A 13091-nucleotide genomic window follows, 5' to 3' on the forward strand; every position below is an offset into this window, starting at 1 on the left:
GGACAACACACTTTAAATACATTATTGTTGGACGGCTGAGACATTTTTAATAGTAGTATAACATGGGCCATTTAATGATCACCACCACCTTGTCCAACAGAAACAAATAGAAAAACAATATAAGCCACAAAGTCATATTACAGCGTTGTATAATGAAGTGTTGGCAAACGTAAACTTGTCAAAGCCTTAGAGCAGTGTGAGAGCAGACCAGCAGGTGTGTGTGCACCCTTAGTATTTAGCATGAATGTCGAGGGTACTATTATCAACAATGAGGCCCTTTCCATCTCCATAAATGTGAAGGAGCAGCCTGGTCCAAACATCCTTCTTAAAAAGCATTCGAAGTTGATCCTCCAGTCCTGTTAATACCAGCATTATCACTCAGGCTCCTCTTTCAATAATTCATGCATGACTCAGGGCCTGAGCTCTTGCCCTGGATGAAGGAGGAGGATGTCCGGCCCGGCTCACAGCTCGTTGGCTGACCTCACTGCAGTGTTAACAGACACATTTTGTTGAGCCTAAGTGCCCCGCGTCTGTCCCATTAGTCAAAAATAAACACAAGCCATTAGCAAAATAAATAACCTTCACTCCGCTGGGTAAAAACAATGCTGCCCTGTGCATAACGAGGCATGCAGGAAACGTCATGTATTCATAAGCAAGAGCTGGTCCAAGAGGCTGATATTGTTGTTATTATTATTATTGTTTGGGCCTGAGGCTGACCAGAAAAAGCATGGTGGGTCTGCACGTGGATAAAGGCCGCCTAAAAAGCAGAGCATGGGTCAGATAAGCCGTCTCTGATCAGTAGACGGTCTTACTGAAGTGTTTGTGAAGAGGGGAGACTTGACAGTCTTTTTTACAAGACCACAACACTAGGTACTCCTGTACATAGAAAGAAGAAAACACAATATTCCCTTAATTTATCAATATGGTCTTGCATTTAATCGCATACTATGCAAACGGACAGGTACCAACAGGACAAGCGGTGTATGGCTTTGGTGGTTGCAGAGGCAAAAACTCGGACATGGGAGGAGTTCGGCGAAGCCACCATCCGCTGCCTGAGGAGAGGGAAGCAGTGCACTGTCAACACTGTGTATAGTGGGCATGGTGTGCTGCTGACATGACTGGAGATGTTATAGATCGGTGGAAGAAATACTTCGAAGAACTCCTCAATCTCACCTAAACCTTTTCCAATGAAGAAGCTGTGCCTGAGCACTCTGTGGTGGGCTCTCCTATCTCTGGGGCTGAGGTTTCCAAGGTAGTAAAGAAGAGGTGGCAAGGCTCCGGGGGTGGATGAGATCCACCCGTAGTTCCTTAAGGCTCTGAATGCTGTTGGGCTGTCGTGGTTGACAAGACTCTGCAGCTTTGCGTGGTCATCGGGGGGATGTTAGACTGAGGTGGTGGTTCCTCTTTTTAAAAAGGAGAACCAGAGGAGGTGTTCCAACTATCTTGGGATCACTCTCCTCAGCCTTCCCGGATAGGTTTATTTAGGTGTACTGGAGAGGAGGTTACGCGGGATAGTTGAACATTTGATTCAGGAGGAGCAGTGTGGTTTTCGTCCTGGTCGTGGAACTGTGGACCGACTCTACACTCTCAGCAGGATCGTTGAGGGTGCATGGGAGTTTGCCCAATCCGTCTACGTGTGTTTTGTGGACTTGGAGAAGGCATTCAACTGTGTCCCTCAGGAAGTCCTGCGGAGAGTGCTCAAAGAGTATGGGGTATCGGACCAGCTGATTGTGGTAGTCCAATCCCTAACCCTAACCCTTAGTAATTTATAGGCGCAGTCAGGGCGTTGAGGTTATCCGGTTTGGTGGCTGCAGGATTCGGTGTCTGCTTTTTGCGGATGATGTGGTCCGGTTGGCTTCATATGGCCAGGATCTTCAGCTCTCACTGGATTGGTTCGCAGCTGAGTGTAAAGCGACTGGGAGGAGAATCAGCACTTTCAAGTGCGAGACCATGGTTATTGCACGGAAAAGGGTGGAGTGCCATCTCCGGGTTGGGGAGGAGATCCTGACCCAAGTAGAGGAGTTGAAGTACCTCGGGGTCTTGTTCACGAGTGAGGGAAGAGTGGATCGTGAGATCGACAGGCGGATCAGTGCGGCGTCTGCATTGGTTCGTCGTGGTGAAAAAGGAGCTGAGCCGGAAGGCAAAGCTCTCATTTTACTGGTCGATCTACGTCTTTATCCTCACCTGTGGTCATGAGCTTTGGGTTACGACAAAAAGACAAGATCATGGGTACAAGTGTCCGAAACTAGTTTCCCCGCCGGGTGGTGGGGCTCTCCCTTAGAGATAGAGTGAGAAGCTCTGTCATTCGGGAGGAGCTCAAAAGTAAAGCCGCTGCTCCTCCACATCGAGAGGAGCCAGATGAGGTGGTTCAGGCATCTGGTCAGGATGCCCCCCGCACACCTTTCTGAGTGTTTAGGACGCGTCCGACCGGTAGGAGACCACAGGGAATACCCAGGACACAGGGGAGAGACTGTCTCCCAGCTGGCCGGGGATGGCCTCGGGATCCCCCGATAAGAGCCGGACGAAGAAGAAGGGAAGAGCGATGATCTCTCTGGGCTTCTTTGCTTTGGCTGCTGCCCCAACGACCCGACTTCAGATAAGCGGAAGAAGACGGATGGATTGATGGATGGATATACAAGTAGTTTTACTTTATTTTGGTTGTATTGGTTTACATAGTACATACATACTTGCATGTCAAATTCTCAACACTGTCTGTGGAGGTATTGAGCAAGATTTTGCAATGTTGTGATCGTACCATTCCACACAAATTCAATCAATCCCCACAATTTTCCCGTCTATTTTGGCTAATCATCTACATTTTCGCCAATCGAATTTGTCCCAGTGGCACTCAAAAGCAACGCAACTGTAAAATCAATTAGATTTTTCCCTCCATGCCCCCATGCCTTCTGTTCCTTGTTTGCATTGACAGATTCATTCACTCAGTCATTTACCAACAAAAATCTCCGCTAAAGGTCGCTCTCAACATTTGGCCAGTGTTTTCACCGAAAGTGCGAGTAATTTTTATGCAAGGTAAACAAAAGTTTATGATCGACTTAAACCGTGAAACATGCACTAATGTGCATGAAAATATCTGCAACAATTAGACATAATAATAATAAGACAGCCTTTAGTGGTGTTTGTTTTACAAACTATGCATGCAAGGGTTTGAATTGGTAACTTGTTTAAACTATAAACATGTCAGCAGATGGTTGGTTGTAGTCACTGTTGGTTAAGATACTATGAAGTTTACATTCAATTACATTAAAAAACTTCAATAGGCATATGCACATATTCAGTATCTCACAAAAGTGAGTACACCCTTTATCATTTTAATTTCAGTACATGTTTTCAAGGGAGAATACAAAATATTAAGCTTGATTTAATTTAGAGTAGTCAGCTGGTATACAACGTGTCATTTTTATAGTAATGTTCTTTCAGACAATTTGTATGGTTAACTCGTGTTCAGCGTAAAATTACATTTAACTGTAAAATTGTTTTAGTTTTTCTTTTTGTGGGAAGGCTGAGATATATTTTTTGTCATTTTCCAGTAGGTAATACAGTATATGTGTACTTTGTTGTGGCTAGAGTCTTTTTTTGCGTTTTTTTTGCCAAGGTCTTATGTTTTTTTAGTCTTTGTGCGTGGCGAAGTTGGTAGAGTGGCCGTGCCAGCAATCGGAGGGTTGCTGGTTACTGGGGTTCAATCCCCACCTTCTACCATCCTAGTCACGTCCGTTGTGTCCTTGGGCAAGACACTTCACCCTTGCTCCTGATGGCTGCTGGTTAGCGCCTTGCATGGCAGCTCCCGCCATCAGTGTGTGAATGTGTGTGTGAATGGGTGAATGTGGAAATACTGTCAAAGCGCTTTGAGTACCTTGAAGGTAGAAAAGCGCTATACAAGTATAACCCATTTATCATTTATCATTTATAATATGTGTTCCTTAATTTCAATATGTTTTGCATATTTTGTTATATATGTTGAAATCTTGTGCTTTTTAGAGTTAGGGTTACACACAACACTGATTACGAATTCATGAAGTCACAGGAGGATGTACAGTATTGTTAATGGGGAAAAAACGTTCTAACATCACAACTTCTGCCACAACATTTTGAAAATGCTGCAAAATCAGGCATTTTAGGCCACAACAATCACAAAAATAGCTCTAGAAATCCTGGAGGGACTGATTAAAGGTTTCTTTATTGCCTCAGTTTGACTCTGGAACAAATTCACTCACTTTCTAAAATGTTACAACTTCTCACAGTGACACACTTGTTTGTTTTCCAATTGAAGGGGGCGCTACTCCAGCTGCCTCTCTTTCTCTCTCACACTCTTAGAACTGCCTCTTGGGAGCGCAATTAACGCCTCTTTATTGTTTACTAATGAATTACACACAGAGGAGGAATGCACGTGTGTGTGTGAATTAGAGAGGGGAAAATGTGGAGTGCAATGCAGCAACATAAAGCCACATGCATTATTGTATGTGGCTTCTGAATCATTGTTTAGTTGTGATTTTTGAGCACCTTTTACTGTATTTGTTGTTATGGTAATTTGTTAGTAAATATGTCTGGCTTGTCTATGAATGTTCTCATTCATCCAGGTCATTGTAATCTCAGGGTCTCATTGGTCAGATCTGACCAATCTAAGTCTAAAACTAGATGTGACCAATCTAAGTCTATGAGCATGAACTGATGAAGCCTATTCGGATGAGAGGCGAAATGTCTTCTCAGACAAACCAAACAGTCCAGTAGCGATTGATTAAATGCCCTGAGGTCTGTTTGTCTTCCATTTCTCTGATAGTCTTCTTATTTGTAGTTATTAAATCCCCTCCATTTAATACTAACTCAGTATTTATTTATTGATCTTATTTAAAAGATACACACTTGGATGAAATTGTTGGTACTCTTATGCCAAAACCCACAAGAATCCTTGAAATCATTGGAAACTGACTAAAGCCAGCCGTGTGTTTAGGGCTTGGCTGCGGCGGTGTCATATATGATGTCATCATATCATTTGCATAATTGGCTATGATGCAAGTATTATCTTTAAAAAGACGAAAACAATCTTATAAATATATTTAAAGACAAATCTGTGTTATTGGTATCAAGTTAACATACCTTTTCTCGCCATATATTGTTTTGTTGTATATTTCAATTGTTGCTGACTATTTAATTACTACAATGTAACACAGGCTGCACTTTATACACTTTATTTACATGTATCATTCTCCCCTGTTGGAATTTGGTTTTGCACATAGGTAAACAATCCTTAAAATTAAAGATAAAAAACGACGTGTTTATTGAGTGTCCACAATGAAGTTGCTGTAAAACTAAGCAAACACAGTAAAGTACAATGAAGTACACGTACATGTAAGAATCATGGTAAATCAACAATACAGTTTGTATAAACTGTAAAAAATTTAAAGGTTAGCTCTTATGCTGCTGGCTTAATGCTAACTTGGTCAAGCCCATTCACAGGCAAACACAAATTGCACTGCAATCTAATTAAAACTAATTACCTAATCAACCCAGTCAATGTTTTGTGAAATGGTAAGGTGAAATGTTACCTTACTGTATCACAAAATTCTAAAAAAAAGTATTTGCTGAAGAAAATACCCCAATAGTTGGTTACAAATGCAATTTGGTGGTCAGAATGTCATACAGGAACATATTTTAAATGTTTTACTGAGCTGAAAGTTATTTATTTGCTATTAACCGTATCCACTCGGCAACCATTGCACTGATCACCTAAGGGGGGGTCCCCACATCTGCGGCCCCTTCAAAGGTTTCTCGTTGTTCCCATTGGGTTGAGTTTTTTCTTGCCCTGATGTGGGATCTGAGCCTAGGATGTTGTTATGACTTGTGCAACCCTTTGAGACATTTGTCATTAAGGGCTATATAAGCAAACTTTGATTAATTGATTGAAAGTAAAAATTAAGTGTACATTTTGAAAGTCATTGCAGTATGCAATAATGTTGCAAACAAGATACAGTTACTAATCGATAATGTACTAAACCTACTCAAACAACTTAACAAAGTGCACCATTTACTCTTCTTCAGTTTAAACAATTGTTGAAACAAGTTTGTTTACCTTTTTCAGATGACAATGCTGATCTTTTTTTTGTTGGTACAATGCGACATGAGTTTGTTGTGATTACTTACAGATGTCCAACGTTCTCCAGGAAGCAAAATAAGTTGACATTCAGTCTGTATTTTCAAGTTGATGCTCTTGTTTGTGTAATACAGTTGGTTCATCCTTGATGTAATTGTGCCTCTCCAAGGTATTGTATGACAGATCAGCTGTGGTAACATGAATGACATCTGCTTGCAGGACTTTGTCTTCACAGATGTTAATGTCCTGCTTGCAATGGCTGTCCATTTAGCAAAGGCATATGTTTAACTTAACTGTGCTACTTTGGTTCACAGCATTGAATCAGTTAACTTTGCCTGCACAGCGTTTTCCTCTGCTTCTTGTCGATGTAGTTAGCATTAATGCTAGCATGTAGCTATCAGCAGGAACCGTCACTTTTTATAAATGGTTGATTTATATAGGCTAGTAAGGTAAAGTTTTGTACCTGACAAGTTTTGACTACCTTGCTTCTGCAACCTTCATCAGAGGTGTCACGTGATGTAGTTATATACTAGCCTATATAAATCAACCATTTATAAATATACAACAGTAGGCTAAATTAACCTCTTCAACATAGGAACCGTCACTGCTCGCTGTGGACGGTGACTGTTGCTTGTTTTCACCTTGGAGTCTCAAAGACACGGAAATGTCTCCAAGACACAAAAAAGTCTCCAAGACATAAAAAAGTCTCCAAGACACAAAAACGTCTCAAATATACCTGGAAAAAGTCACTAGATTTGTCGGAAGTAGCTGTCGCCAAGGTGAATGGCAACACTGTCGGCGCCATCCTTGAGTATGTGTTTCGCTTTATGATGGAATTTTAAACTAGGTGTGCGGCAATGATAAAAACGTTTGTTGCTGCAGTACCAAAAGTTACCTTAGTTTTATCCAAAGTTCTGTTTTGAAGCGAAGTTGGCCGCCCCTCTTCGTAATCACAGACCGTGTAACGAATGCACAACTGGAATATACAGTAGCGGTATCCGGGCACAAACTGTCTTTACCTTCGGATTTTAAACTAATTCCATCAATCCACAAAGCCTTTTGAATGAACTCCGAGACATTCAAAAGTTTTCTGTCCATTATTCTCTGTCCAAACATTCCTTCAAAAAAGTTCTCTCCCGCCGGTCTTTCTTTGCTTCGGACCTGCATTCGCTCTGGGGCATTCTTTGTAGTAGTGTCATGTTCGTGACGCCATCTTAGATCGTTCATTAGAGACGTCCATCCATCCATCCGTATTATTTCTAATCTGTACCAATATTACAGTGGACATCAGGTACAACAAGAGCTGGGCTGTTGACAATTGCGGACTATCGATCAGAACAGGTTATAATAGAGTATACCATTATGATGGTAATACTGTGTAGTGAACTGTAATTACACAAAGTGGGCTGCAGAGGGGAGTGGCAGGCATTTCTGCAGTATTAAACCTAGTCTCAGTGGTAGCGAAGAAGAAGACTAGATTGTTCAAAGACAGAAAGTCTTCCTCCTTCAAATCGCCGCTGCCATTACAATACACTTAACTTCAATCTGCCAGAAACATTTGTTTAGGTAGAAATATCACAGAACTACACAGACTAACAGAATAGCATGTTAGTATTGTGAGACAATTTTGCTATGTTTTGTTGTTTACACTGGATGTGAAGCGTAGCGCTGTTATTGTGAAGCCGCCAACCGGACGTGTGTGATTGGTATGAGAAGAGACTTGACATGTTTTGACGAAAATATCTGATAAATGTGACTTTAAAATCTATTCTCTACCGTCTTTGTTTCTTACTAAAGTAGTTTGAGTAACAACCTTAATTTTATGTTTTTAATGCACTTAACTGTAATCCAAACACGGACTTGAAGCTTCTCCTCACTCCAAGCATCAATGCGCGCTCAGCGTTCGCTCCAATGATGTCGTCTCATGGCGATTGAAGGTAAAATTGTCTTGTCTTGTCCGGAGAACGACTTGCCATGGCTTTGGATCTGAGATTTCCATAAGGTCCCCCTGTCTTTGTGCAGTTCTGCTAGGTATTTTTGAGCCTGTGGCTCAACAGTAACTGGACACCATTACACATTTCCCCAAACTACGAAACGGGCCGAGGGTCAAAAACGTTAATCACGCGTTAAACAAATTATTGCCGTTAAAGGAACTTGTTAACGCGTTATCGCGTTAACTTTGACAGCCTTTTTATATACATCTGTGTATATATAGCAGCGTTCCTGTCTTGATCATTTTTAAAACTTGTATTTTATATTTTGTTGTTATTATTTAAAAGATAAATATTTTAATTTGTTTTTTTTACATAGTATTCTCAATTCAGGTTTGTGTTACCAAATTAAATCCGGCAATAGAGTTATGTGCATTTGGACTTGCACATGCCTTCAGGCCAGTGTAAGAGAATGCCAATGAAATTACAGGGGTGCGAGTTGTAATGGACTTAGATGCTAGCAAGGAATACAATTATGAAGTTAGTAAAGCTGGGCTTAGATGTAAAAGATACTTCTTTCAACTCTTCAACTTTATCACAATTTCTATGTTTTTTTTAGGTTTGCGAATGTAAAAGCTGGAATAAAAAGGCCTGAGATAGGAAAAATAGATTGAATTGTGCCATCAACACCTCTTCATAAAGACGTGTGTGTGTGTGTGTGTGTGTGTGTGTGTGTGTGTGTGTGTGTGTGTGTGTGTGTGTGTGTGTGTGTGTGTGTGTGTGTGTGTGTGTGTGTGTGTGTGTGTGTGTGTGTGTGTGTGTGTGTGTGTGTGATTGAATGATTCAAGCCTTCCCCTTCCCCGGCATAATAGTGATTGGTAATTTCAGCTGTCGAGCATCGCACCTGTCAGTGTGAAGTGTGATCCACAATGTCACCTGCTACAGGGGGATACACACGCACATACACAAGCTGCATGGGTGTGCCTTAATATGCATGTAGGATCCAGCACCCTGACATCGATGCATTAAAAAGGGTCATTATATTTCCCTGCCACCGGAAAGTGACGTTTTTACAAAGTGACACGTTTACAGTTTGATAAATCAGGTTTTTTTTCTCTCGTTATGAGGTGCCAGTAGGAAAAAAAAACGGTGGGAGGAAGAGCAAGTAGGAGGAAATGCTTGGCTGTCAGCGACACCCCGGCCCCATCGTCTAAATGATGCTCCCAGGCAGCGGTTTCAGATCCCATCCCCATTAGCATTTAATTTCTCTTTAATCCTACACACAGTTTCCGCCGCCGCATGGTAACGAGGGCCGCTGTGATGCTGCGTCGCACCAAAAATGCCTTGGAAGAGCAATCTGATGCATTCCTTTTTTAATGGTTCCCCACGCAATCCTTGCCATCATTCTTCCTTGACAATTAGGATCCTCAAATCTAATAGCGGAGATATTGGTATTACAGCAAACTTGAAAGAAGTGGGGTAGCATGTGTCTCCTGGTGCAACACCCAATAGGAAGTCCTGTCGGAAGGTCCTGTCATCTTTTTAAAATGTGCCTTATTTTCCGACCCTCCCAAGACTTGTTACAGCACCTTTTGTTTCTTCGCTCTAAATTCCTCTTTATGTCTTCTTCATTGAGCCTCCCTGGTGTGTCACAGAAGCAGTTTCCCTTTTTTCTATCTAACAGGCGCCGGTGGCAACATGCTGGAAGTTGTCCCCCGGTACTGTGCGAGGACAGTTTAAGGGGAACATTCCCGCTAATGGTTTCAGTTAAAGACGGTCTTGGGTAAAATATAGTAGCGCCAAAAGGGAGCCAGCGGCTTTCCAAGTAGATTACATAGATAAAAGTTGTGTCGGCTTGGGGCTTGTCTGTGCTGTCATGAAGTGGCCTCTGTGACATGTCTCTGTGGTCTTGCTAGATTATTCTTGAGGATGGTGATGCTGCAGACAGCTCACTCTTTTAGTTTGTTTCCTGGCCGTAAAGGAAAAAGTCAATAACTTTAATTACTTTTGTGTTTGTCTCCTGCAGACGCCAGCAGAACAGGCTAAAGTTCGAATGCAGATGGTCCTGGAGGCTGCAGGTAAGCACATCAGTTGGTTAATAGGTCCCCTATTATGCAAAGCGCACTGTTTATTGTTGTTATTACTACGATTGTCTCGATACAACTTTTACACTTCCGATATGATACCAATATTGGAGCCTTGAGTATTGGCACGAATCATAGCACATACCTTTATAATTTTGTACTGTGGAATGTTAGAAAAGGTTTGATGAAGTGACATTACTCAAATAGAGAACAATGGTATAAATGAAAAACTCTAACCAATGTATGAACTAGAATGGCCTTATGCTGTCTTGACTTACATTTAAATTATGTTATTAGTATTTTTGCTCAAAACCTAGTGGTCACAATAATTACATTTACTGCATGATGCAGTTGAAGGATATGGACACGTTTGTCACTGGATATTTTCTCATAAGCTTCTGCCCTGGAGACTGTAAATAATTTGCAACTCTAATTATTTGGTGTTTGTTTATTTTGACACATGTTGTGTTTTAGACTGCAAAAAAGTTCAATTAAGGACAGTTATAACTTATGCTTAGCATGTGTGCTCAGTTGTTGTGTATAATAGCTGCTAGTTCATCCTAGCCTATTTTTTTCACAAAAATACAACAAAAGACCAACTTAATGTGTTTATTAGTGGTGCAACGATTTGTCGCCGACAATTATATTTGTTGACAATAGCCGTGATGTCATCACTCGTGTTTTCCTGGGTAAAAGCGGGTCTTCACCGTCACTCGCAAAAACATCATGAGTAATAACATGTTAGGTGTGAGAACATTTCCTCTTATTCTTCTTAAAAACATGAATACCTTGCTCATTTTGCAAAGCGGACCTTGTTTTTATGGCAGTACATCTGTGATACGCAAGCATTTAATGCGTAGGCATGATGCCAGGCATCTGGAGGGAGGATGTGGACTCAACCTCGGTAAGATTGTTAGCTTGTGCCTTGCTAGCTAGCTAACATGTGTGAGACGAAGTTGTGTGAAAAATAACTATCAGTTTAGCCAAGGTCAGCCAGCTAAACTTTGTCTACATCAATTCAAGTACTTTTTAAAGCAGCGTCAATTTGCAATGCCATTAAAAAAAAGGCATTGCACGCGCTTGCGCACACGCACACACACACGCACACGCACACACATACAGTTAGACAGGCACCAATGCGGCGGTATCATAAGATTAAACTTGCAATCTATTAAATAGCTAACATTTGAAGAATTAATCAACGAGAAAATTGTACACATTGAGTCCATAAGCGTGCTAAAACTGCCAAGAGTTAATCAATAGTCAATATACCAGTGTGCTGCTTTTTAAACATCATCACAAAGTGCTTTTCATTTAGAGGGAGTTAGATTATATGTTTTGTTTGTTTTCATTGCTGCTATTTTAACTATTTTTTAATACATAAACAACATTAATTGTAAATTAAAAATAAATGAAGGTGTGTGTTGCTGAGCCCGACGTGGACATAATCTGGACTGGACCTGGTTTTAAGAACTTTGTCTTTCTTTTTTTTTATGAATATATTTTAATAATCATTAAAATTTTCGCAACAGCTGAATGAGCAGCATAGTTACAGTATAAATAAATATTTATGAATAAATTAGTAATCTTTGTTGTTCGTAAGCAAAGGCTTAAAATAACTAGATGCATTTAAATCGGTGGAAAAATTAGAACCATTAAATATGCGTACGCTTTATTATCCGACTAGTCAACTAATCGTTAAGATAGTTGTTGACTAATCGACTATCAAAATAGTCGTTAATTGCAGCCCTAGTGTTTATTGGAGGACACTTAGATGCTAACTGGCTGCGCAGCTTTGCACAAGTAACCACGCTGCAGGACTGCATATCAAAGATTTTACATGTAAGCCGATATCATCCGATACTTGTTTTTTTGTTGATATCGTACCAATATAAATATCGGATTGGGACACCACTAGTCATGACTATTAAGTTTGCTTAAAAGTTAAATCAAATGTGAGAAAAATCAATCACCAATCACCCTCTCATGTTTGCTCCACTCATAAGAGAAGAGGCCCTCTGGTTAAGTTGGTGCAAAATGGTATGCTTTGGAAAGAACACACCTTACTCAGAGGTTATGCTGTTTAGTGAAGGGTACTATAGTGTAATTGGTTCTTGAACAGGGTTGGTAAATAGAAAAGTTCATACATCTAAGAACATGTCTCCATAAGAAACTATGTAAATATGAATTAAACCTTTGAGCAGCGTACATAGAGACCTCACCCCCCTTGCAGTTCTGGGTTCAGACGAGTTGGCGGGCATGCGGCACGCTGGAAAAGAAGCTGACATTATTAGTTAGAAAGAAAACAGGAAGTCAGGATGAGTCTCTGATTATCTGAAGTGAAGTAATGACAGTTTGATGGTTTATAGCGAGGAGCAGTGTCTGCTGCCTTGCTCCGCCCCTCCAATTGTTACCAATCATAATGCTTAACAATATCAGTCTGTTCAATGTGCCCTTTTATAAAAGAGATTAATTAAATCCACCCATTTTCTGTAACCCAAGAGAAATTGGTATATTTGTGAGGCGTGCAATATGCGGGCACTTCTAGTCACCAACAGCAGGCAATGTCAATATTTAAGGAAGTGTCTTGTGGATGTCTTCACGGTGTCATCTTCATCATACACACCAAATATAAACTATGTCTGAACTTGTGGAGTCTAGTATTCTAGTTTTGTATTGCATGGTGAGTGTCAAAGCTGTAGGCTAAATTGGTTCGCTATATATCATCGCCCATCTGCATACTATCTGTCATTTTCATGTGGACTCATTTGGTCAAAGTCCCAAAAACTAGTCCGTCAAAGCACAACGCCTGGTTTTAAACCAAAATGGCCACTTTGAATCAAAATAGCCAACTTCCTGATTGTTTTGGAACATTGGTCCTTGATAGAGATGTCCGATAATGGCTTTTTTGCCGATATCCGATATTCCGATATTGTCCAACTCTTAATTACCGATTGCGATATCAACCAA

At 40.8% G+C, this 13091-nt stretch overlaps 1 protein-coding gene across 1 annotated transcript in view; it reads left to right on the forward strand.

Annotated features, from left to right (window-relative positions):
- The window catches only part of rsrc1 (arginine/serine-rich coiled-coil 1), a 267973-nt gene that overhangs the window by 120401 nt on the left and 134481 nt on the right, over nucleotides 1-13091 (forward strand). Inside the window, exon 6 of the mRNA XM_062060184.1 lies at nucleotides 10064-10115. Within this exon, the coding sequence (XP_061916168.1) occupies nucleotides 10064-10115 (52 nt within the window). The remainder of the gene's footprint in view (nucleotides 1-10063; nucleotides 10116-13091) is intronic.

The sequence above is a fragment of the Entelurus aequoreus genome, linkage group LG10, assembly GCF_033978785.1.
Source record: "Entelurus aequoreus isolate RoL-2023_Sb linkage group LG10, RoL_Eaeq_v1.1, whole genome shotgun sequence".
NCBI lineage: Eukaryota > Metazoa > Chordata > Actinopteri > Syngnathiformes > Syngnathidae > Entelurus > Entelurus aequoreus.